Source organism: Melospiza melodia, chromosome Z (assembly GCF_035770615.1).
Source record: "Melospiza melodia melodia isolate bMelMel2 chromosome Z, bMelMel2.pri, whole genome shotgun sequence".
NCBI classification, from domain to species: Eukaryota; Metazoa; Chordata; class Aves; order Passeriformes; family Passerellidae; genus Melospiza; species Melospiza melodia.
The window spans coordinates 16,592,528-16,615,018 of NC_086226.1; the positions used below are offsets into that span (position 1 = coordinate 16,592,528).

The window sequence follows — 22,491 nt, forward strand, 5'->3', positions numbered from 1 at the left end:
GTCATAATCATATAATGAGACTGATGCTGAAAAATAAACAGCTCGAGGCACTTCCCACAGCAGCCCCGTCTCGGGTCTGTAAATAGCCCCCGGCCAGCATCAAAAAGGAGCACCTCAATGGGCACACAGTGCCTACACTGAAACATACAGGGTTAGGTTACAGCATTGTGACATACCTAAAACAACAAGTACTTGTTTCCCACCCACTCTTACCAGATCTGTTGTTATCTCAGCTCTTCGTGTTTCAGGTGAAACACCAATAAGGTTGTTGTGGTTTAGGAATGGTGCTCCCCACGTCAGTGTTCCCACTGAAACATTCCAGACCAAACACTGCTCACTCATTTCCCTCCCTCTCCTCCCAGCTGTGGAATGGAGAGGATTGGAGACACAACAGTTAAAGACCATGGGTTTATATAAGGTCAATTTACTGGAATTGACCAATGGAAACAGCAATGAAATAGGAAAGTGAAAGTAACAGCAGCAGAATTAATAACAGAGGGTACAAGAGAGGCAAACAATTCACACGTGAATACTCACTACACAGAAACCAACAAGTCAACCTCCACTACCCCAACATGAAGGGACTCCCTTCTCCATCACCAGAAAATTATGTGAATTGGTACTGAATAACCTCCAGGACCTAGCCATGACCCCATCTGGCCAGATACCGACCCATCATATCTCACCGTGTTCGTGAATTCCCTCCTTCCAAAGAAGCAGGCTCTCTGGGAAAGCCCCTTGCAGCCTGCCTAGAAGGACTATTGCTATCTTCTCATCCTCCTCCTTTCACAAAGGGCTGGCTGCTTCTGCATCCTGCTCCTGCCAACTCCAGTACAGCAACACACACTCACACTGTACTGATGAGATTGTCTGTCTGGTCAGGGTTAGAAGCATCTGAAGACTTAGCAAGGTATGACCGGAAAATCTAGACTTCCCCTGCAGAGAGTACTGTTTCTTCATTCAGGCTTCTTGCCAAAAAAAAACATCAGTAACATTGTTATATCTCCCTAACTTGCAGCATATTTCTCAGGCAAACACCTTCAAAACTTCAGAGAGCCAACCAAATACTTATGGATTTGTCTTCACCATGACTGAGTTATCAGGAAGGGGAAGAGAGATGTAAAACAAGGCACTCCTAGAACTAGGAAGCAACCTGGATGCTACTGTTCTGACTGTCAATGGATGAAGGCAAAAGCATCATCCAAAGCAGAGAGTGAACCAAAGCAGAGAGTTAACCACAGCAGAGCTGTGTTTCTTTGCAGAGTATCAAAAAGGCCATGGTAACAAACTCTGGAGCTTATGGAACTTAGGGAGTTTGTCAGCAGCTATCCTTCTTTTAAGATTATCTCTTTAAGCAAGATGTAATTGGAGATTGTTGAGTCCAGAAGGGCAGAGCAAATGGCACCCATGACACATCCACCCCATGAACTGGGGTCCCCATTTGAGAAGATCTGCTCTTCATACTCCAGCTCAAGATTGTTTACACATACCAAATTCAACAGGAGTTGGCTACTATGTCTGAACAGTGTTGGAGCATGCACTGAAAAACAAGATCTTCTTCTGGTGCTGCACTAAGAGCACACTGATCATGAAATCAGTGCATAGCAGGAAGAAGGATGTGAACAGAGGAGCTGCTAAAATCCATGCCATCTGTCAGACCCTGCCACAGTCTCTCTGGAACTTTGAGAAGCCATGTGACATGGACATGCAGCAGCTGCCGAACTTGGGACAAAGATCTAGCTCTTTTGGGTATGCAGAGAGGCAGGATTATATTTGCTTTCTCAAACTGATAGTAAGAATAATACAAAAGCAGTATGTGGTACAGAGTTCTATTGCAGGATTTTTGAGCCTAGTTGGCTAAATTCTGTCCTAATCTTCCTGCAGAAGGAAAACATACACTGAAAACCTCTGAAGACATTTGTCACCTCAAAAGGGAAACCTCTTCCATCTGTGCTAAAAAGTCCAACATCAACTCAAATAGCACGCCTGACAAACAACGAATCAATATCTGCAACAATGCCACCTTGTCAGAGAAACTGTGTCTGTACAGTTGATTGCAAGCCAGGAGGTGTTATTCCAAGTGACAACTCTGTAGATTTTGGACCTAAGAAGGCTGCTGGCCGCTTTGGTTTATTTCAGCCCTGTCTGTCCCGGAGGCCAAGTCCTGTGGGCAATGGTGACATCTACTGGCAATTTCTGCTCTCTTCTCCTCCTGGAAAAACTGACATCCAGGCCTTGTGGGAAAATCCGTGCCGACTCAGCCGGGGGAAAGGCAGGACTGCAGGAAATTAATATTCAAAGGATTTATTCCCTGCCAGATTTTCGGGAGTTCATAAATACACAAACACAGATTAGGTAGTACAGGACCAATTAACTGAAGAAAAGAACTCCAGAAAGTACCAAGGAGAGTTTGGGAGGTGTGAGGAGACTGACAGCTATAAACAAACTAGTAGGGCCTCTTCTGCCTGCTTAGGAAGCTGACCTGTATTCATGATTTCCACTGACATATTGACAGTGATTATCTACATTCTGCTCTGGATTTGCCATAAATACCCAGAATGAAGCAATTATCAACAGAAAAAAAAATCAAAAATCCTAAATTCATGTTAGACATGAATTAAAACAGAACCTTCTTAGCAGTGGGCAATTGTGCAAGTCCTAAAAATGAAAATCGCAGTGGATGACAAAGGGACGACTAATGTTTGTTTTAATTTCTTAAATTCCTCAGCTGTCATTTTTGTGTCTCCTGCTTACCTGAGTAGTGAAGATGCAAATCTTGAGATGTTTTCAAGCAGGAGAAGATATCTGAAATAACGTTTAAAGGATTGTTGTATTAATTATTATAGCAGACACAAATGCATGATTTTTAATTCCTTCCATCCCAGAGTTTGTCGCAAAACAGATTAATCAGAACTGCTGACTCCGCATTCTAAAGAGGAGAATTACTTATGAGCTTTAGCTGCATTATCATGTACTGTATACTGCCAAATTTCAGTTGTCAGTGTAATGTAGGCAGACGACTTATTTATTCAAGGAAATTGTGGGGAAAATCATATATTAACCTCAACGACATGTTAAGACAGCTAGACCCCACGGATATCAAAAGTATTTTACTATCCACTGTGCTTCATGGCCTCCCAAAGACATGTTTTCCTACTCCATCCTCCATTAAGTATTCCATTAACTGTACTATTGCACCAAAACTATAATAATACTGTCCCATTAACCCACAGCATCCAAAGTGCTGTTAAAATATAAGCAAACAAACATTTTTGGTGGTTACATATGCTCAGACAGATCAATTTTGGTCCAAAAATGTTTGCTTTATAAAAAAGCCTTTTTAATACAACCAAGAAAAAGGAACACATTTTCATTAATTAGATGAAATAATTTTGTTGTCCTGGAAAACCATACTTCAAAATGCCAGATTTCAGTATCTATATACTGTACTACTATTAATTTTCAAAAAATTACATAATCAAAACAATGTTCACCAAAATTTTTTGAACTTTACACTTTTCTTCTTGGTGTATGACATTTGCTTTTAGTCCCTTATCTAGTGAAAGAGATCTCATATGAAAACATTTATGGATACTGGGGGAAGGGTCAGCATTTTTCACTCCTCTTAGTGATTCAAAGTTCCTTGTGATTTTTTTCTTGCTGGACCCATCTACTTTTGCCACATTTTGCATGTTGCAAAAAAAACAAAACATGAAAAGGGGCCTTCTGAGAACAGGAGAACTGGATTTTAATCAAAAGAATGGTGCGCTCTAGAGAGCAGCCTTACAGCTCAGTGTGCTTGCAGCAGAATGCTTCAGCACTGCAGTGTTCTGGGCACAGATGGACCCACAAAGAGCATCACTTGCAGTGGAGATAAGACCAGCAGCAATTGATTCCTGCACCACTGCTAATCTCAAAAAGAGATAGGTGCCCAGCTGCTCAGCCTCTTACGGCTAAGTGTCATGCCAGGAAAACTGGGAGATGGACTAAAACACAACAAATACTACACTAGCTCTCTGCTTTTCAGGAGCAAACTGATTCCTCACTAAAACCTTTAATTTCTTCACTGGACATTTCATAATAAATTCAGTCCACAGATTTCAGAATTCCATGTAGACAACCCAACTAGAAGTATTACAAATAATTGCAATTTGAAAAATCAAGCATACATTAAAAATTTTATAACTTCAAACATACACCCTGGTTTAACCCAGGAGATCACTTGGACTGTTAGGGATCAAAGCAGCAGCATCTTAAAGAGTTTCTTCCTGCTGAAAGGACAACATTACTGGTCAGACTAGAGTGAAAATAAATGTTTTTCTTTTAAGATTATGCAGTTGTTATGAGAAAAACATGTTTCTCATAAAAAATCATTCACTTTAAAGTAAAAAATAGTTATTAACACATGAAACAATATCTGCGCTATAATCTTCAACTACAGTAAATTAGCTCGTTTTTGGATTTTGCGCTTCAGAATTGTCTGCATGAGAATTGCAGATGGGAATTAAAATGAGTGACAAGCAGTAAAAAACTTACTGTCAGTTTCCTCTGGAGATCTCAATCTGTTTAAAAGCAAATATTTGATATTTTAATCCAACATTTATTTCTGTCATTAAGCTAAAACTAGTACACATGGATCATATGTGACTAAGCAGAATTAAGGCAAAATAACCCTCAGTGAAATTTTGTTCAACAAAGCCATGAGCAAACAATCTTCAGGCACTGAAGAACTGACGCATTTTTCTACATGTTTCTTTCTCTGCTTTATGTTCAACTGCTCTTGAGTCTGCACTGCTATTCACATCTTTTACACTGCAATAACAGTATCAGTTACAGAGTTTTCAATCCCACACACAACTGCTCGTTTTTAGTCAATGCTGAGATGCATTAACAGTTACTTTTGTCATTCCTCGTACAATAGCATACTTTTAAAATTGATTAGAATTGGTGATTCTTTGGATTAACAAGTCTGATTGCAAAAGCACTGCTGCATTAAAGCAGTCTTTGTTACAGAACACAGAAGATGTGATTCACCTCATCTACCAGAGATATCCCACTGAAGACAACAGACTAAGCAACAGATTCAGGCAACTCAACAGCCCCTACATCCTGATGGTAAGTGTGCAGTTTGTCTACCTCTATAAATGGTGGGGTGTAAAAAAAGAAAAGAGAAAAAACACCCTAAAAACCCCAAACCCACAACAGCAGCAGAACACCCAACCCCGCTCCTCTGGCCCCACACACACACAGAGTATCCATAAAACCCCCAATAACTCTTTTCCTCTCCACAGTGAGATCATCTGGGATGTGACAGCTTTCTAGTATCTTCTAGTAATTACCTGCTCAGTGCTGAAAAGAAAAAAGAAAAAAGAAAAAAGAAAAAAGAAAAAAGAAAAAAGAAAAAAGAAAAAAGAAAAAAGAAAAAAGAAAAAAGAAAAAAGAAGAAGAAAAAAGACAAAACAAAAACAACAACAACAACAAAAAAAACCCCAAATAACAAAAAACAAAACCAAAACAAAAGTTTAGAAGAAACTGATGAAAATAGGAAGGAAAAGGAACATAAAGACAGATCTGCATGTAGCAAAAATACTACTAATATTACGATAATGATTAATCAATCTGGGAAAAAAATTGAAAGCATCACAAGAAAACAGAAACCACTTGTGAAACCAGTATACTTTCACTAAATGTAATCAAAGCTTCATAACTTCTGAAAATGGATTAAGAAAACTGAGCTAAATATTTAGTAAGTGTATGAAAGAGATAAATCAGTCAATGAGAGAAGTTTTCAGGAGATGCTCACATTGCAATTATTAAAAAATAAAACATGCAATTGCACAGCAAAAGCAAATACAACTTTTCATGCTAACTAGATTGGAAAAAGGGCTAATTAAAGATGCTATGGCCATAGAACCATGGAATCACCACAGAATCATAGAACCATTAAGGCTGGAAAATACCTTGTAAATCATCAGGTCCAGCTGTCATCTTAGTGACTGAATTAGAAAATTCAGTTATTGTTAGAATTAGAAAGGGTGTCTATTCCACCTAAAATCATACACTTTTTTTAAATGGATCTCTTTGGTCTCCATTTGTAAGATTTCCTTTAAACAAACTTAAATACAATGAATGGCCTCTTCATGTCTCAGGAATTTGTCATCCTGAGAGTATTGCGGAACTGAAATGGAAACCTGCAGACACTACAGACATCTCTTTCTGAAAACCTGTGGTGAATATCTTAACATACTAATGATACATACGAGGAGTTCCTGTTCAGATTACTTTTCTTGATATTTCCAAATACGCTATTACTGAAATCCTAAAAAAAGAAAGACACTTTTACTGGTAAAATATGGACATCTTTATCATATTCATATTGCACAGCTCAAGAAGGTACAATGCTGAGAATGGTTGTTGATATGATTTTTGTTAACATGAATAATGACCCTGACAGCAGGTGAATCATAACACTGCCATACCTACACTAAAATGGAAATAACTTGCTCACATTGCCATTTTCCATGTTGTCTCCAGAAATTTGAATTAAATACTCAGGTCACCACCTATATCTCCATACACTCACAAAGCTGGTTAAAGGTCTTCTAATAAGCACAATATTAGAGAACTTTCTTTATGTTGGAAAATTCCAGTGTAGGCATAACTTTTACTGTTGTTGAAAATAAGCCCTGGAACAGAAGAACGTAACACACTGAGCAGCTTTCCAGGGATATTTAGATCACATATTTTCAAGGTCTTTTATTTAATGAAATACTCAAATAATCTTTTAAACTTCAAGCCATATTAGGAAAAAATGGGCCAGCCAGGTCCTCCTAGTATGGTAGTAAGAAATGGAATTTTTCTTCTCAATAGTATTCAGACCAATTTCAATCCTCAAAACACACACACACACTAAAGTTTAAGGACAGCTAAGTTTAAAGATGAATCAACTAAAGTTAAACTTTTAATTTAAACTTCAACTTAAATAAATTTTAATTTTTTTTAAATTTCCCTCACATTTTGAACGTGTACCTTGCTTTGAAGATGAGAAAGTCTTTACCAAAAGCTTCCTACACACCCCTTCCTTTGCTCTCTGCTTCCTCTCAAGAGCAATTTCTGAGCCCCTGGTATGCCATGAGTGAGAAGCTTCACTTTCAGAAAGATACCTATCTTTAAAATACATAATTCTCCAAGTGGAACAGTTGGATACAGAAACTTTGTTACATCTCAGTGTAAATACAAACTTTCATAGTCCAGAGAGAGGCACAACAATTCAGTGGATACTGGAGGCTGTACCTTGGCAGAATAAATAATTTGAAGTTGATGTTTCAGAAACAACTGGTTTCGACGTAACTCCAATACTGCTATTAATCAGCAGAATGGGTTCTTTTACGATTTAAAAAGTATCACACTTGTGTCTTATATAAATATATCTTAATATGAGCTATGAAACACCAGATTACTTGGTTACCTCACACAGTTTTCCTGACTTTATTTTGCCTGGCTGCTCCTGTGATTCACAATTAAAAGACGTATTGATTTTGAGTCCAAGTTTCAGTTTTACAGAATACAAAATCAGTAAATTTATTTCTCTTTCTCTCTCTTGTCACTTTTTCATACAAAACCCCACAATTTTTTAAAATTAAAACATTAAAGATCTCATCCATGGTATTTCAGATTCAAATTCTACAACACTCAGAACAGCATAACTGGAATTACTTGTTTCATTTTTATTCCTAAAAAAAGAAAAATTATAACATTTTCCGTGAAAAATAAGTCTTTGAAAGAACTCCATTTTCATAACCAAAAGTCCTATAAGTGAAATTAACAAGGAAGAGTGCTTTGGTGCCCTTGAAAAGAAAGAGGAAAGGATTCGCTCACATTTCCTTTTCTTAATTTATTCTTTGGTAATTTCCTTTAATTTCTCTGAGATATCCCAATAAAACTGAATGAATGGTACATTCTCTTTGATTAGCTATTCCATTTCTTCTATTAGCTACATAGTTTTAAAACAGGTAGTAGTTTCCACAACCCAGATTCCTGCTCACGTCTTCAGGAAATATAAATTGGTCTAGTTCCATCAAATTCAAGGAGTCTATATTAGTTTTCACACATGAAATGAAACTTTAGATTACAGAGCTGCAGATTAATTCTAGTAAATAATAAAATACAATTTTTATAAGAGAATGGTTAAAAAATCCATGCTTTGCAACTATTATCAATATTTATCCACCTTTTTGTAAGAAACAACTGTGTGAAAAAGTGAATGCTATGTAGTTAACTCTCCAAAATTTTCTTCTAATCCATTCTGCCCACAAGTTCAAGACCAAGTTGTGTGCTCACTCATTGCCTGATGAAACATCAACACATGTTATTTGTGACTAAGGTCATATTCAGAACCACTGGAAGATTCAATAATTTAATGTTGTATTTCAATAATCTTAGGAGAGTGTTAGTAGAGCAGCTGTTAAATTATTCATTTACTTCCACATGTGCACTGTTCCAGAAGACAACAAAGATTCTCATCTCTCAAAGAGTTATGTCGTGACAAAGAAACTCTATTGGCAAATCCAGGCATGACTGTAGAGCTACTGTGGGCTCATCCCAGCCAAAATTATGGACTACAATGTGTAATCCTAGGTCTTACCTCTCGAGAATGCCTCAGGTAATCACGGAATGGTATGGTATGCCTACCAAAGTCTGGATTTTTAATTTTCTGGTGCTTGTAATGGAGACGTTCCAAACCTAGTCAAAAGAGAAGCTGTCAGCTATTTCTAGAGCGTAAATGAACAACTCTATTGCTATAAACTAAGTAGATATGCAGTGTTATAAAATAAACACCTATACGCCATATTGTCCCAGTAAATGTGTAATGGGTTAAAAAAACAGTGATAGAATTTCATAGGGCTAAACAGACTATTTCCACTTTTTTCAGCAAACTTTGGAGTACAGCCCTCCTCCTTGGGCTGAGTGCCGAGTGGTAGTGAGCTGCAGCTCTGTCTTGTACTTCTCCCAGCAGCTCACAGGATGAAACCAGTGAGCCACATCACAGCAAAGCTGAAAGATGAGATGAATGATGCATAAAATTTCTGAGAATGAAAGAGATTGAGAATTACTAAATGAAGGGTCAGAATGCCATTCCTTTTCACCCCAAAAGAGACAATACAGAATTAATTTCTTCCCTTTGGAGGATATGTTTCTGAGCAATGAGAAATGAATAATGCAGGCAGAGGATCTGCCAGTAAATACAGTGTCACAGCGCTGCCTGTGAGGGTAAATGTCCTGAAAAATAATGAGTTTATTTTTTTGCAATTAGCCAGGATATCACTTTAGAAGACACTTCAGGAGAGGAGACAAAGACATCATTCTTCTGACTTATTCCTAATGATTAACACTCAGCTATCTTCCATGGAAGACAGGCAGTGGTCCCAAATAAATTCACCTGATCTTCCATCCATCCTATGAGTCTTTTGCCTCTTCAATGTTGCATAAATTACCAAGGCAAACTAAGTCTAATTCCATAAAAATTATGCCATAAGGGGAAAATGGTGGATGACACTTGGATTCTCTGAATTACAGTTACGGCTTCTTTTTGAAAGCTGTTCTGAAATTCACTTTGTGTAACAGGTAACATACTTAGCTGACTGAAATTAGACACAGTGAGCCAATTCTTGCTGTGTTTCTCCTGCTCATCCCAGACATTGATTTCTGCAGGCTCTGAGTTCACTTGAGTGTTCTGGGGACAATCATCCACTCTAATCACCTGCCAAGACACAGACAAAACAATACTGAATTTACAGGATGACTAGTATCTCTACAGTTCCTCTGACAGCATTATGATGTGGCCTTTCAGAGCACCTCTGAAATGCCAGTGAATGAATGAATGCATTCCCAGCTGAGAAACAGATGTTCCCAGTTTTGTTACAAAGTGCAGAAGACATGTTGCTCTTGTCTAGCAAGTACTGTGGTCTCACACTGTCTGAAGGCATTTGAACCTTGAGACCTAATACCTTGAGAGATACTGGATTTCAAAGTTCAAGTCCAAGATCCTTTGCTGACCTGTGTATCTTCTGTAAATAAACTAGCCTTCAGTATTCATCTCATTAAACAGTGATAATTCTTTCCAGATAATGAAGACCCTAGAAATTTCTGTATAGGCTCTAGAAATAGATTTTTATTTATGAACATACAGAATCAGTTGCAAAGGTTGCCCCACACCTATACACACACAATCAATATACTTTCTGCAATGTGCTAAATGTTTGATGGATTCAGAGAAAAGTCCATGGGACTCTTGCAGGCAGGAGAAAATGTTATAAGGCCTATCTTGCCTGAGTTCAGCTGTAACCCCCCCCAGATATGGTCACTGCTTCAGTCTAGTCTAGATCACATGAAGCCTCCACAAGTTCTCATGAAAGCTGAAATGCAAAGACTGATTTACATTTGTGAATCATCACAAAATCAGTATCAGCATGGTATAACAAAGTCCCTGGATGGCAGCAATTCAAAACAGAAATCTCACACATCCAAAAAAAAGTAAAATTGAACCAAAACTAGACACACACAGGAGATGCTGCAGTTTGTGTGCAGCATTTTAAATGCTTGCATTTTCAATTAAACGACACTGCAGAACTGCTCTTAAGGAATGAAAAAGACAATTTTGAGATACACAGTTCTCTTGCATCGGCCCATACCGGCACCTGAAGAGGTTTTTGATTCCTCTTTCCTCTCCCAGACTTTCTGTCTCTGTTTTGCTGTTCTGCTTTTGTTGTCTCACTGTGGTGTAGCTCACAGGATCCTAAAGATTCTGCAGGAAAGAGTCAAAAAACACCTTTAAGCTACAGAATATCTGTTTACTAAGGGATAATCTGATAGGACCAACAACTGGCAGATGTCTAAAGCAACCTGAGAAAGAGTTGTGATAACCAAACTCAGTACTCAAGCAGTTCCGTGCAAAGATGTGCACCGTCACAAGATATAAAACAACCAATGTCATCCATCATGTCATACTCTTCAGAATTAAAACTTGAATCTGATTTATTTTAACACTTGGTAAGCAAACCTGGTGGTGGACTGAGAGGTATTTAAACTGACTACAGAAAAGTATGCCTTTTAATTCTCCATGCACCCATCTCTGATACTGCTAATGTATCTCTACAGGATCATGTATTTTGGTTCCTGCAACTCTGTCTTTGCATCCCCAGGGCAAGAGACTTCCCCAGAGTGAGCACAGTCCTTCTGCCACCTGGCTGTGTAGCCACAGACATGGAGATTCCATGAGATGGGGCAGATCAGGGTGGCTGGCAGACAGGTGTGTTGCAGCTTGGATACCAGGCACACTTTGGATATTCCAACACCCAGACCCACACTCTGGACTCTCAGCTCCCATCCTTCACTGCATCTAATACCTTCTGGGTGCAAATGAAACATTTTTGTCATGTCTTGGACTCTCCAGTAGAAGATACTGTACACATTTAATGTTTTGTAATTACCGCCTATGGCCTTGCAGACTTTCCCTGATCTCTCTTTCTTAGGGGACGGTAAGCTGTTGCTTCTGCAGAAACTCCAGTCCCTCCAGAGAGGGCTGATCCAGAAGGAGATGCTTCTCTTCAGCCTGTTCTGAGAGATGCTGCTGCTGGGACATGACTTGAATGAGTTGTAGGAGAAGGACTTCGAATGACTTAACTGGACATGCCTGGTGGGATTGTTCTGGCAATTGTTATCCCTGTCATAGGAGGAATGGAGGTACAGAGCTTTCTTCTTTGAATTTGAGATGAAAACTCCTTTTTCATCACCTTCAGAGAATCCCCAGTTCACATAACCACCTTCAGTTTCTTCCCTGTCATCACAGGGGGATGCTACACTTTCTTCAATATCCAGTGGTAGCTGGAGATCAAGAGGATGATCAGCTTCTGCAGCATCAATCTTTTCTGATGGCAAATGAATAACAAAGTCACTCTGGCTCCACTGGCAATCTTCTGTCTCTTTGCCAAGGAAGCTGATACCCGGCAAGTTTTGAGGAACCACAATGCTACTTTGCAGGTCATCTCTGAATGCTTCATCCTTGTACTTGGCAGCAGTGTTCAAAAAGGACAAACTTAAGGTGACATCCTCAGGAAAAGACCCTCCCTGATGGTCAGGGGGCACCAGCAAAAACTGCCCATACCTAGGAGTCGACCTAGTCTCAGAGGATACTCCTGAAGTGAGTGTGTCTGTTTCTATTTCTACCTTCTGAGAGCTGTCTTCTACCACCTTGTCACACTCAGACTTCAAGAGTTTGCACTCTGATGGAGACTGAGTCCTTACCAAGCTCCGTAAGAGGGAGGGTGGCATGCTGTAATAGTGGTATTTCTTGTCACACAAGCCCTCCAGACTGCTCAAGGTCTTGGAATAGAATGCATTGCTCCAGCTATGGGGCAGCTTCCTACGGGTTTGAAGTTTTGTGTCAGCCAGTAAGGCTTCTTCCACCTTCAAGGTGTCTACAGCAGAAAGCACTTTGAGAATGTCCACTGTCAGGGCAGACAGGTCTTGCAAATGTCCTAGCTGGCTGTCCAGGGAGAGTAAAGACTCCTTGATATAGAATACCTTCTCATGCACTTCCTTAAGTTGTTGAAACATCTCTTCCACTCTAGGTCAAAAAAGAAAACATAACTAAAATACCAAAACATAGATCTTTACATCTGTTGGAGACATGATGAGAGAAACCATTAATAAATTTCAAAAAGTCAGCGTTTCAAATAGGCTTTTTTTTAAATGGTGACTTTCATTCCCATTAATACCTGTGTTTGACAAAACCCAGCCAAACTGCCAGTGGGTTTCTTAAGGAAACAGACATTTTGCTCAAGGAATATCTATTTTAAATATTGTTGTTTTCCTACTAATACCCATTCATTGCCATAGAACTACTAAAACATTGGTGGCAGGTTACATAGGGTATGGCTGCAAATGAAGTATACTTCCTGCCAGCTGGACATCCTGATTTTACATTTCTTGTGCAAGCATGAGAAGGATAAGGCTCACACAAACTCTTTAATTTAACCTTGCATTTTTCAAATACTAGAGACTGCTGAGAAACAGGTCTTCCCAAGAACATATTTGGCCTCCAGAAGCAGCTCCTATGCATCTTATAGCTTTGGTTATCTTCAGGTAAAATTCAACAGCCCAAAAAACTAAAGCCTTTTTTATTATCCTCAAATCCCCAGTGAAAAGTGCAGGAACTTCTTGGCCTGGAATTAAATAATTTAACCAAACCAGTATCTTCATATTTCCTGAAGATATTCTCTCTTACTTTATCACTAAGATAATGATAAATTATCTGCAGGCAATATGCCATAGTAATTTCTTTTCTTCATCACAGAGTAACTAAAATATGTAGTATTAAGGCATTGCCGTATCAAATCAAGGACCAGTGTTCCAGAACATTTTATTAATCTAAATTAATTTCTTGCATTAATGTCATGCAATGCTGTGAAGAGTGTTTCACTTGCACTCAGAAAAAAATTTCTTTCCAGATATATATATATCTCCAGTAAATGAGACCTTCTTGAAGTAATCAATTCTGCAGTTTCTGAACAAAACTACTTATTTAATATCTTTTGCAGAGGATGTTTCTTGGCTTCTGTGTTGAAGAAGCCAAGAAACTTACTTGTGTTCAACTTCTGTGTTGAAGAAGCCAAGAAAATTATTTTGCAGAAAATAATGCTATGTTTTCTCTGGCAAAACAAATTTGTTAGATGAAATCACTGTTGGCATTCGGTAAGATTTTTATAGTGTTCGTTTTTTTTAACTGTTCACATTAAACTTAATGGTATTTTTAAGATTGATTTCAATAAAAAGCTTAATTAGGCCAATACTGACAGTTTTGAAACCCAGTTGGTAGCTGTGTATTGACATTGTGCAAACCAAGACACCATACTGCAAATAATGCTAGAGTGGTTGTTTGCAGGCTGTTTCTGTAAACAGCAATTACACCCAATCACAAGCAATACTCTCTGTGTCTGTACACTACTAAGCTTTTAAATAAAATTACATGTTGTATGCTGTTCTCTGGCGTGCTTCTGTAGTGCTACCTGATCTGCACAAGTGAAACTGAGCAGCACCTCTCTGCACCCCTTTAACCATGTGCACACTGCATGGGTTTGGGGATTCAATTCTGTCAGCAAGGCTGCCCAGTCAGATCTGACATACACCTCAAAGAGATGCAAATACAGAAATAGACACAAATCCATCAAATTAACAAGGCCTATGCATGTTCAGAGTGGCCATAACCAGCTTCAAAAGCATGAACTTATCAAAGTCTTTATATATGACAAATTTATACAGAGAACATAAATATGTATCAAAACACACCTTTCTGTGGTCAAACGGATCCTTTCACTGACACTGGAACTCAGGTTTTCATTCTTTTCAAGAAAATATTCTTCTACACACTGTTCCTCAAAGTCATGGAGTTTCTTTAACTCCTCATCACTCAGGTAGAGCTCTGAATAAAGGAGGTAGGAATCAATATGAAGCATGTTAATAATTGCAATCACTTATAAGTATGCATGAGGGAAAAAAAAGAAAAAAAATCCAGTCGAAAAACTTGTTTACACTCCCTCCTTTGACAAGAATGAATCAGGCCTAAATGCATTAATTTGGGCTTCAGTATAAAGACTCAAATATATGAAAATGTGTGATTTTGTCTTTCCTTACATAGGGAACAAAATCACACAGGCAAAAATTCCAGTACACTCTTTTTAAAGCTTCAAAAATACATATCTGAATGGCAGGTCACAAAGATTAATTTTCTCACAAATTTTTTCCTGTACTTTGTTATACATGTGTCATTCACAAGACTTAGATATGAACATGCAAACCTTACAAAACTTTCACTCCATTTTGGCCCAGGCATTCATTTAGTGCTAGTCACCTACAACAATTACAGTTCATTCAGGTGCTCAAAGCTCCAAAGCTTTTTTTTTTTTTTCACCTGATTAGTTAATATGCTCATATCCATAAAACATTCAGATATCCTTAATAAAAGTTCATATGTACAAAACATTAAGACCTTCAACTCCAAGATTTTTGGGGGGAAAAAAGCATTCAGAAGTTTAAAACTCCATAACTTGGGCTGCTCATGGTGCTATTCTTCTAGCACACCAAGACTTCTGAGACAGCAGCCATTACTGCCATTACAAGGTAGTATGAAGAAATGCATATGGTGGAAAGCTGCTTCTCTGGCTCAAACTCCACATTTTCTAGGCTCCTCTTTTCTGTCATTTTCTATGTACCAAAGTCCTCACTGTAGTTGCTAGAGAGGTGCCTGTTCCAAGCAACAAGGCAGTGTTTGCTATAAGGATGTAGTACTCAGCTGCAACACACAGCTCAGCAGTGAAGACCCCTCTCACTCCAAATGAGACTTCATCACCTTCCAGACACTTTTCTACCCTATTTGACCTGTGTTATTTCCTCCCAAATTTTACTCTGTGTCTTGGTATTGATTTTCCACAGGGTGGCTCTGGGTACTCGTTGTGAAAATGAGTTAATTATAACAACACTACAACTAAAGTAAGAGAAAGCTGCCAAGCCAAAGTGTATAGAAAAAGGTGCCCAGAGGTACCTAAACAGAAAAAAAATTCTCCTTCTGAGAGACAGTGAAAGCAAGCATGAGCGCTCTTCTGTGCAAGGACTTTCAGATGTGCTAAGCAATTTTCCTTCAGCTCCTTACAGGACACCCTCTAGGCTATGCACCTGACTTATGCTGTGCTTGCACGTAAAACAAGCAATGGCACTTCCAAGGCAGGCTGGTCTATACCGTCATGATGGGGGAGCTGAACCAGCGAGCAGCAGTTCAGTAGTTCAGCATTGTCATGGTTTGATGCTGGCGCAATGCCAGTGCCCCCCTGAAAATATATGCTCTCTAGTGTCTGCTGTGAGATGTGACTAGGAATAGAGCAAAGCAGGCTCTAACTTAGGAATAAAGAAGAAAAACTTTATTAACTTACAACTATATATAAAGAGAAACACACACAGAACTCGGAATGAAAACTTTCTAAAAAACTTTCCTCTTCCCCCCACTAAATTTCCAGTACATCCACCTTTCAGATCACCAACTCTCAGTCTATCAATTCTCAGTTCATCAAGGAGAGAGGAGTCTTTCTTGTACTATAGGCTTCCCCAGGAAACACAGCTGGGACCTCTTATGTTTCCATGTCACTCGTGGTACCACCCGGAGATCATCTGCCATTGTGACCTCTTCCTTCCATGCCAGTGCTCTCACCACTGCACATGGACCAGAGCTGCTTCTAGGGTTTTCCTTTTAAGGATGCTTTGTCCCATTCCAAAAAGAGCACAGTCTCTCATCTTTGGGACATCTGTCCCCCCCAGATTTCACCCTCTGGGGTCGAGGGGCCTCAAGAACAGAGATCTTCTTCTTCCACTGAAGATCGAGGGCACCACCACCCTCCTCACCCGTTGTCTCTGTTCATGCACTCTTTCACATAACATCACTGCACTCTCTTGGCTCCAAGCCATTGCCTTCCCCTAAATGCAGTCTCTGTCACAGGAAAAAATGGTTCCGTCCATGGCTATACAAGAAAAGTCCAGCTAAAGGCCACTCCATCACCTCCTCCCACCCAAGATGCTTCTCCACTTCTCTCATGGCCCATTTCCTCTTATCTCATCTCTATCTCTCTTCTCATTTAGCTCCAGGAGGATTAGCATTTGTAAGGTTTCCATCATCCAAGAAAAGGGTTAAAAATCTCAGGCTCTGCCTGTCCAGAGCTCCCACAGCTGCCCTGCTGGGCACCTTCTCACCGCACCTCCCACCGCCCCTTCTCCTTTTCAGCACAGACACGAGCGCTCTCTCTCTCTCTCTCTCTCTCTCTCTCTCTCTCTCTCTCTCTCTCTCTCTCTCTCTCTCTCTCTCTCTCTCTCTCTCTCTCTCTCTCTCTCTCTCTCTCTCTCTCGTGGGGCCTACTTCACCAGGCCGCATGGCTTCCCCTGCCCCGCCCAGCCCGCAGCCGAGCAGGGCTGCTCTGAACCCTTCACTGTCTGGAACCAAGAGAGCTTCCCCCTAGTCAGAGGCGTATCCATGTCCTCAGTGGCCACAGCAGGTGCTAATATCCAAATCTCAGCACCTATTGGGGTTGATCATAGCATCCCAAAAAACTCACTTCCTTTTCAAACCAGGACAAGTATTGATTAGGGAAGCCTGTTTTGGTGCTCTACAATCACCTGTGAGCATGCCAGCTATCTTCAGGGATTCATGTTCAGAAGAGAAAATTCTAAGTGAGGCATAACCCACACAGGATCTGCCCACCTCTATTATAAAGCATCAAGGCTTTACGATACATCAAAAAGGATGAGACTGTATAATATTAGATACCAATGCTTCCCAAATTTTTTAGATGTAGTTACAGTCACCTTTTCCCCTGCCTTACACCCACAACCAAGCCCCACTACTTTCCATCCCATTATCTTGAGATTCTTTTCCCACAACAGCCCAGGCTAATCCAGGCAGAGGTGGTGAAAGTGGGACAGGGAACTGGCCTAAGGAGTCATTAGGAAAGACGTGGCATGAAGAAAAGTGGCTTTAACACCCTTCTCTGGGTGGGGAAAGTGAAGGCTGGGAAAAGTGAAGAAGGTAAGGTGCAGTCAAAAGCCAGTGCACAAAGGGACAAAAGCAGCAAGGAGGTGGGAAGCCTCTGTGCATCTGCAATCACTGGATCTCCTCTACCCTTGGGCTCTGCCACTACTTTCCCCAGGTAGTGATAAAGGAATTATTCGTCTTTTCATGACAAACATACAGAAATTTATACCTTTGGCACTGCTTAATTTCTTTTAAAATATGATATTGTTTCGTTCCTACACAGTAAGTTGCTGTCCCTTTATTTCACCTCAGAGTTGTGAGGTATCTTGACTGATGCACAGTATGCAGCACAGCAAAAGCAAGGCATTACCCTCCTTTTTTTCTGTCTTTTTTTTTTTTTTTTTGGAACTCAACTCCTCAGTTATGGGAGTGATGATGAACTATTTCTTTTGGCTCCCAGCTTACTTAGTCCAACGTCGCCTTCCTCTTGGTCCGACTCATTTGGGGGCTGGTGGTGGAAGATGCACTTTAGCAGAAGCCCAATGTGACTGAGGAGGATGAAGGGTGGAGGCAGCCACGGCTTCTCACGGTAGGTCATGATGTAGCGGTAACGGTTGTACTTCCAGAGCTTGTTCGAGATGGATTTCAAGTCAAAATAAACATTACTGAGGAGAGAGCCACAGAGGAGAGGAGAAGGAGGGTAAATATTCCCAATATAGCACAAGACACTTCTCTACAGATCTAATCTAACGCTGGTCTCATTCCTCCAGTGAGGTAAATCAGCTTAGCAACTCATGTGCCTGCAGCTAGTGCACTTAGAATGAGATCTTCAAAGCTGCCCAACAGATTTGGAGATCCAACTCCCATTCACATTAATGGGAGCACGGCAAAAGATGCCACCGACATGGCTTTGAAATCCCAGTCATACTATTTAAATTTTAATATATACCCTAACTACAGAATTCAGCATTGTTTTTCTCTTTGGACTGGATTAAAAGTAGGTGTCAGGCTAAGGGAAGACTGTGACAAAATAGTTTGCACCTACATGAGCCATTCTTCTGCAGAATACTCACTGGAGCTGCAAAATTAATAAACATGACTGCACTGAATAATTTTCTGTATCTACTATGATAGACTCAAGCACAGGAAAGAATTGTTGTGGCTTCTACCATTCCATTTCTAGTAATTTCAGATTCACTGTCATTCTACACAGCCAGCATATAATCACAAAAACATCAACTTTCCTTCTGAGAGCATAATTAAATGTGTTTCTCATAGCCACCCATTTCTGGTCCCACTTCTGGAACAATCAAATCATGATGCAGAAGATTTACCATATCATCATTACTAAAGGTTTAGTTCCAGAAATAATTCTGATAACAATTTCACACATGTAAAATAATACATAATGTGCAAGATAATAGATTGATTCCTTGACACAGTTTCAGGAAAGGGATTTCTTATTGGAAGTGGAAATAGAATGAGTTTTCACAGTTCAGGGTTTTTTGCATATGAATGAGTTCTTTTATTAATTTGAATTTTTTAAACCTGCAGCTGACTTCTTCTTCCCCAGAAATGCTAGAACTATAAGAAAAAATAAATAACTGCTTGGGTTAGGCTGCTCTTTACTAATATTTTACAGAACATGATCCACTACAAGGGGTTCCTGTTAAAACATAAAGGGTTTAGAATTACTATAAAGACACTGATAAAGTACTATGAATTTCTATAGAATTAATATAAAAACCCTTTGTACTGTGGCAGCACACATTAAAAGGCAAATTGCTGAAAACACTACTGTAAGATTTCAGTCTAGAACATATGGGATTGATTAAAGTAAGTAAGAATTTTCAAATTATTTCCTAAAGGAAAAGCATACTCCTCCTTTATCCTCTTCACTTGAATGCCTTTCACTTATCTGCCAGTTTGGCCTGTGCTATGATGAATTTTATATAGGCTCTTAGCACAACAAATACAACTTTTAGGAAGGGAAAGTTACTTCAGAGATGAATTAATGCTGGTTTTTTTGCCAACTGCAATTGTCCGCTCTCACAGAGTCACATTCTTTTTAAGTGGCAAAAGAGCTTAGCTGTCTTCTCACTATACCTTGCCTTGCACCATCTGGCTACCACCATTCTTTCCTTCATTTGACTTACCCCCATGGCTGATGGGGTACAACCACCACCATCAACATGCCCTTGCTGAGGCATTTTTGGTGAAAATCTTTCCAGAAGTGCAGGCACAACACACCTTAGTTGCTTTTGCAGCAATATACCAAGGTACCTACTTAAAGAATGCGATGAGCAAGTTGACCATGATGATGTACTGCACAAAGAGGTAGACAGCTTGCAGAAAGGGTGTGAGAAAGGAGCCGGGAGGACAGTCTTCATTGGCTTCACAAACTGGAAATGAAAGACATACAGAATGTGGGTAGCACAGGAACCAGATCAGAGCACAGCAATGGCCCATGCTTCTCATTTGTCTCAGCAAGAAACAGAATAGTCTTCACTAATTTCACAGAGATTTTGCATCACTGAATTTCCAACCTAAAGATCAACCTCTACCAAAAGGAGAACTGAGACCCCTTTGTGCTACTACCATCTTAGTAACCGCTGTTCAGAAGATGCAGACACCACTTCATACAAATCAGTTATTATGCCAGTCGTTCCACTTTTTGTTATGGGGAACATAACACAGCTGAAATGGGGAATACACAGCTGAAATGTATTTGGGGGATGGCTTTTACCCAAGTAAGCTGAAATCCAAATCTTTGATCCTTTCTGATGCTTTTAAATCATAAAAATAAATACTTCCCAACCTTTTAAATTTCTAATCAAATTCAACTCTTTGGAGGAAACTTTGAAACATACTTATAAAGAAGCAGCCCTAAATTCGGGACATATTCTGCAGGATAAAAAGTCACTAGAGAAATCATAGCTTTAGTTGGAAAGTGTCAAATTTCTAAAAGTTTAGAATTGTTAAGTGATTAAATGGATTAAACTGGGGAACTTAACAGCGTGCTTTCATTAAAAGAATTTTGATTTATTTAACCAAAATACATATGATTGTTTCAGCAGTAATAATGGAGGCAACATGGTCAATTATTTTAATGAATTGGGTCTATGCCGAACTTAAATATATATTTCTGTACCTTAAATATATATTTCTCTTTGGATTACTACTTTTCTATTTTAGGGACTGTTTTACTTTTACCTTCAGTCAGTAGCATGAGAGTGCCTTACATCAGTAATGCTTAAATATCTCTGGGGTGCCTGATTACTCTCTCTTACTGAAACAAGGTCAAAGCCATAATCAAGGTACACAACTTTTCCTGTTTAAATTGATTGGTTCTACTTCTCCTATGTACATGGTTTATCTGTTTAAGAATAGTGCCAGGCAACTTATTTCTCCCTTTCTTATCCTCCTTTATTCTTTCTTCCTTAAAGACAGCTTTTCTCTTTTCTCCAAGAAATCAGCAGCTTTGGATTCACTTAATTGGAAATTTATTTCACTGGCAGATCCCCTGACCAGGAAGTATCTTAGTATTAGTTCCCATGTGCTAGCCCTGATACTTGCAGTATATTTAATTTGAAGCACTAAATTTGAAGGGTTTAGATTTTAAACCTCTTTATTTTTCACAAAGAATCTTGTATTTTCAACTTCATTCATGCAGTATTACCCATTACATATACTGGAATATACATATATACATATGTACATATGTATATACATATACTGGAATCAGAACTGTTTAAGGAAGAAGAGACTCAGTAGGTAGTCAAAAGACCAAAGAAGACATGCTTCTCCACATATTAAATTTAAGCCGTGAGCTATAGCCTCAAAATTACCTACCATCTATTTCTCCAGCATAGACTTCACCAAACATCATCCAGTAGGGCTGAAATACAATATCCCGCGCCAGGGTCCAAGAAGGAGGCTCCTCTGGTGAAAGAATTGCCTTTCGTGACACCCCAAAACTCAGCAGGACTATGGCCATCATGATCACAATATAGAACATGTTTCCTGTCTAGAAGACATGTTTGTGTAAAAGAATTACTTGTGTTAATTATATGTAAAAGAGACATTCATTTTAGGGAAGAGTATCAATCACTGTTTTTACAAATCGGAGGTAATAATCTAATATGCTGGAGGAAATAAAAATATTTTGTTTCTATGACCTAGAGTACATGAGCATTTTATAGATGTTAAAATCATCTTAGACCAAAAAAGCCCTACTTGCCTCACATGTCCCTCTTATATCTTAAGCAAGATCTAAAAAATGCGGAGATCTTACAATGGTGATTTTGCTCAGTGGTGCTCTTTTCAAACTGAGAGCAAGGAACAGCAGTGAAAATTATTTTGCCTCCTAAACAATCACCATGAAAGACAGAATATAAAAGTATTAAGAAGAAAGCTCTCAGTAAAGGAGGCAAATTACGGTAGGAATCTTCACATGTCCGCCAGGACTAGACAGCTGTTCAGCAACAGTTCTTACAGCAAAAGAGAAACAAAATTAACTTGGATTTCACGGAAATTGTGACAGATAAACAAAGAGGCAGTTATTTGAATCAACAAGTAAAACAATAATGATACTGTTTCCAAGAGTTAGGGGAATAACCTGTCGCAGTGAGCGCATCTCCAAGAAGCAGTGACTTTTCTTTCTCCTGTTACCAAGCTAGATTGGCAAACTAACTCAAACAAAACCCTTCTCTAAGGAATTAAGTAAAAATGGATTTTGTGAATAAATTCATGTAATTAATAAATTAAAGAAAAGTGTAATCTGATTATGGTCAACTCACAAACAAAAAGAATCATGGTATTTTCAAGTAAAATATTCACTGTGAGCCATTAGACCACTTCTCCTTTTCTGTCACTTCTGAGATTTACATATTCCTGAAGGAAGATGCCTTAGCTACAGAAAT

The 22,491-nt window shown here is 39.1% G+C and overlaps 1 protein-coding gene across 9 annotated transcripts in view; it reads right to left on the minus strand.

The window, feature by feature from the left end:
- The window catches only part of TRPM6 (transient receptor potential cation channel subfamily M member 6), a 99,848-nt gene that overhangs the window by 22,083 nt on the left and 55,274 nt on the right, over positions 1 to 22,491 (minus strand). For 4 of the 9 annotated variants that reach the window (XM_063179963.1, XM_063179965.1, XM_063179967.1 and 1 more), the window contains 11 exons: positions 21,422 to 21,596; positions 19,857 to 19,971; positions 18,035 to 18,234; positions 14,347 to 14,479; positions 11,490 to 12,625; positions 10,692 to 10,804; positions 9,634 to 9,760; positions 8,645 to 8,742; positions 6,261 to 6,319; positions 4,537 to 4,562; positions 2,755 to 2,805 (listed from right to left, as the gene is read on the minus strand). In XM_063179963.1, coding sequence (XP_063036033.1) covers positions 2,755 to 2,805; positions 4,537 to 4,562; positions 6,261 to 6,319; positions 8,645 to 8,742; positions 9,634 to 9,760; positions 10,692 to 10,804; positions 11,490 to 12,625; positions 14,347 to 14,479; positions 18,035 to 18,234; positions 19,857 to 19,971; positions 21,422 to 21,596 — 2,233 coding nt within the window. Of the gene's footprint in view, positions 1 to 2,754; positions 2,806 to 4,504; positions 4,563 to 6,260; positions 6,320 to 6,476; positions 6,687 to 8,644; positions 8,743 to 9,633; positions 9,761 to 10,691; positions 10,805 to 11,489; positions 12,626 to 14,346; positions 14,480 to 18,034; positions 18,235 to 19,856; positions 19,972 to 21,421; positions 21,597 to 22,491 lie in introns of those variants that run through there. The other 5 variants (XM_063179968.1, XR_010031090.1, XM_063179969.1 and 2 more) reach the window with 5 other exon arrangements.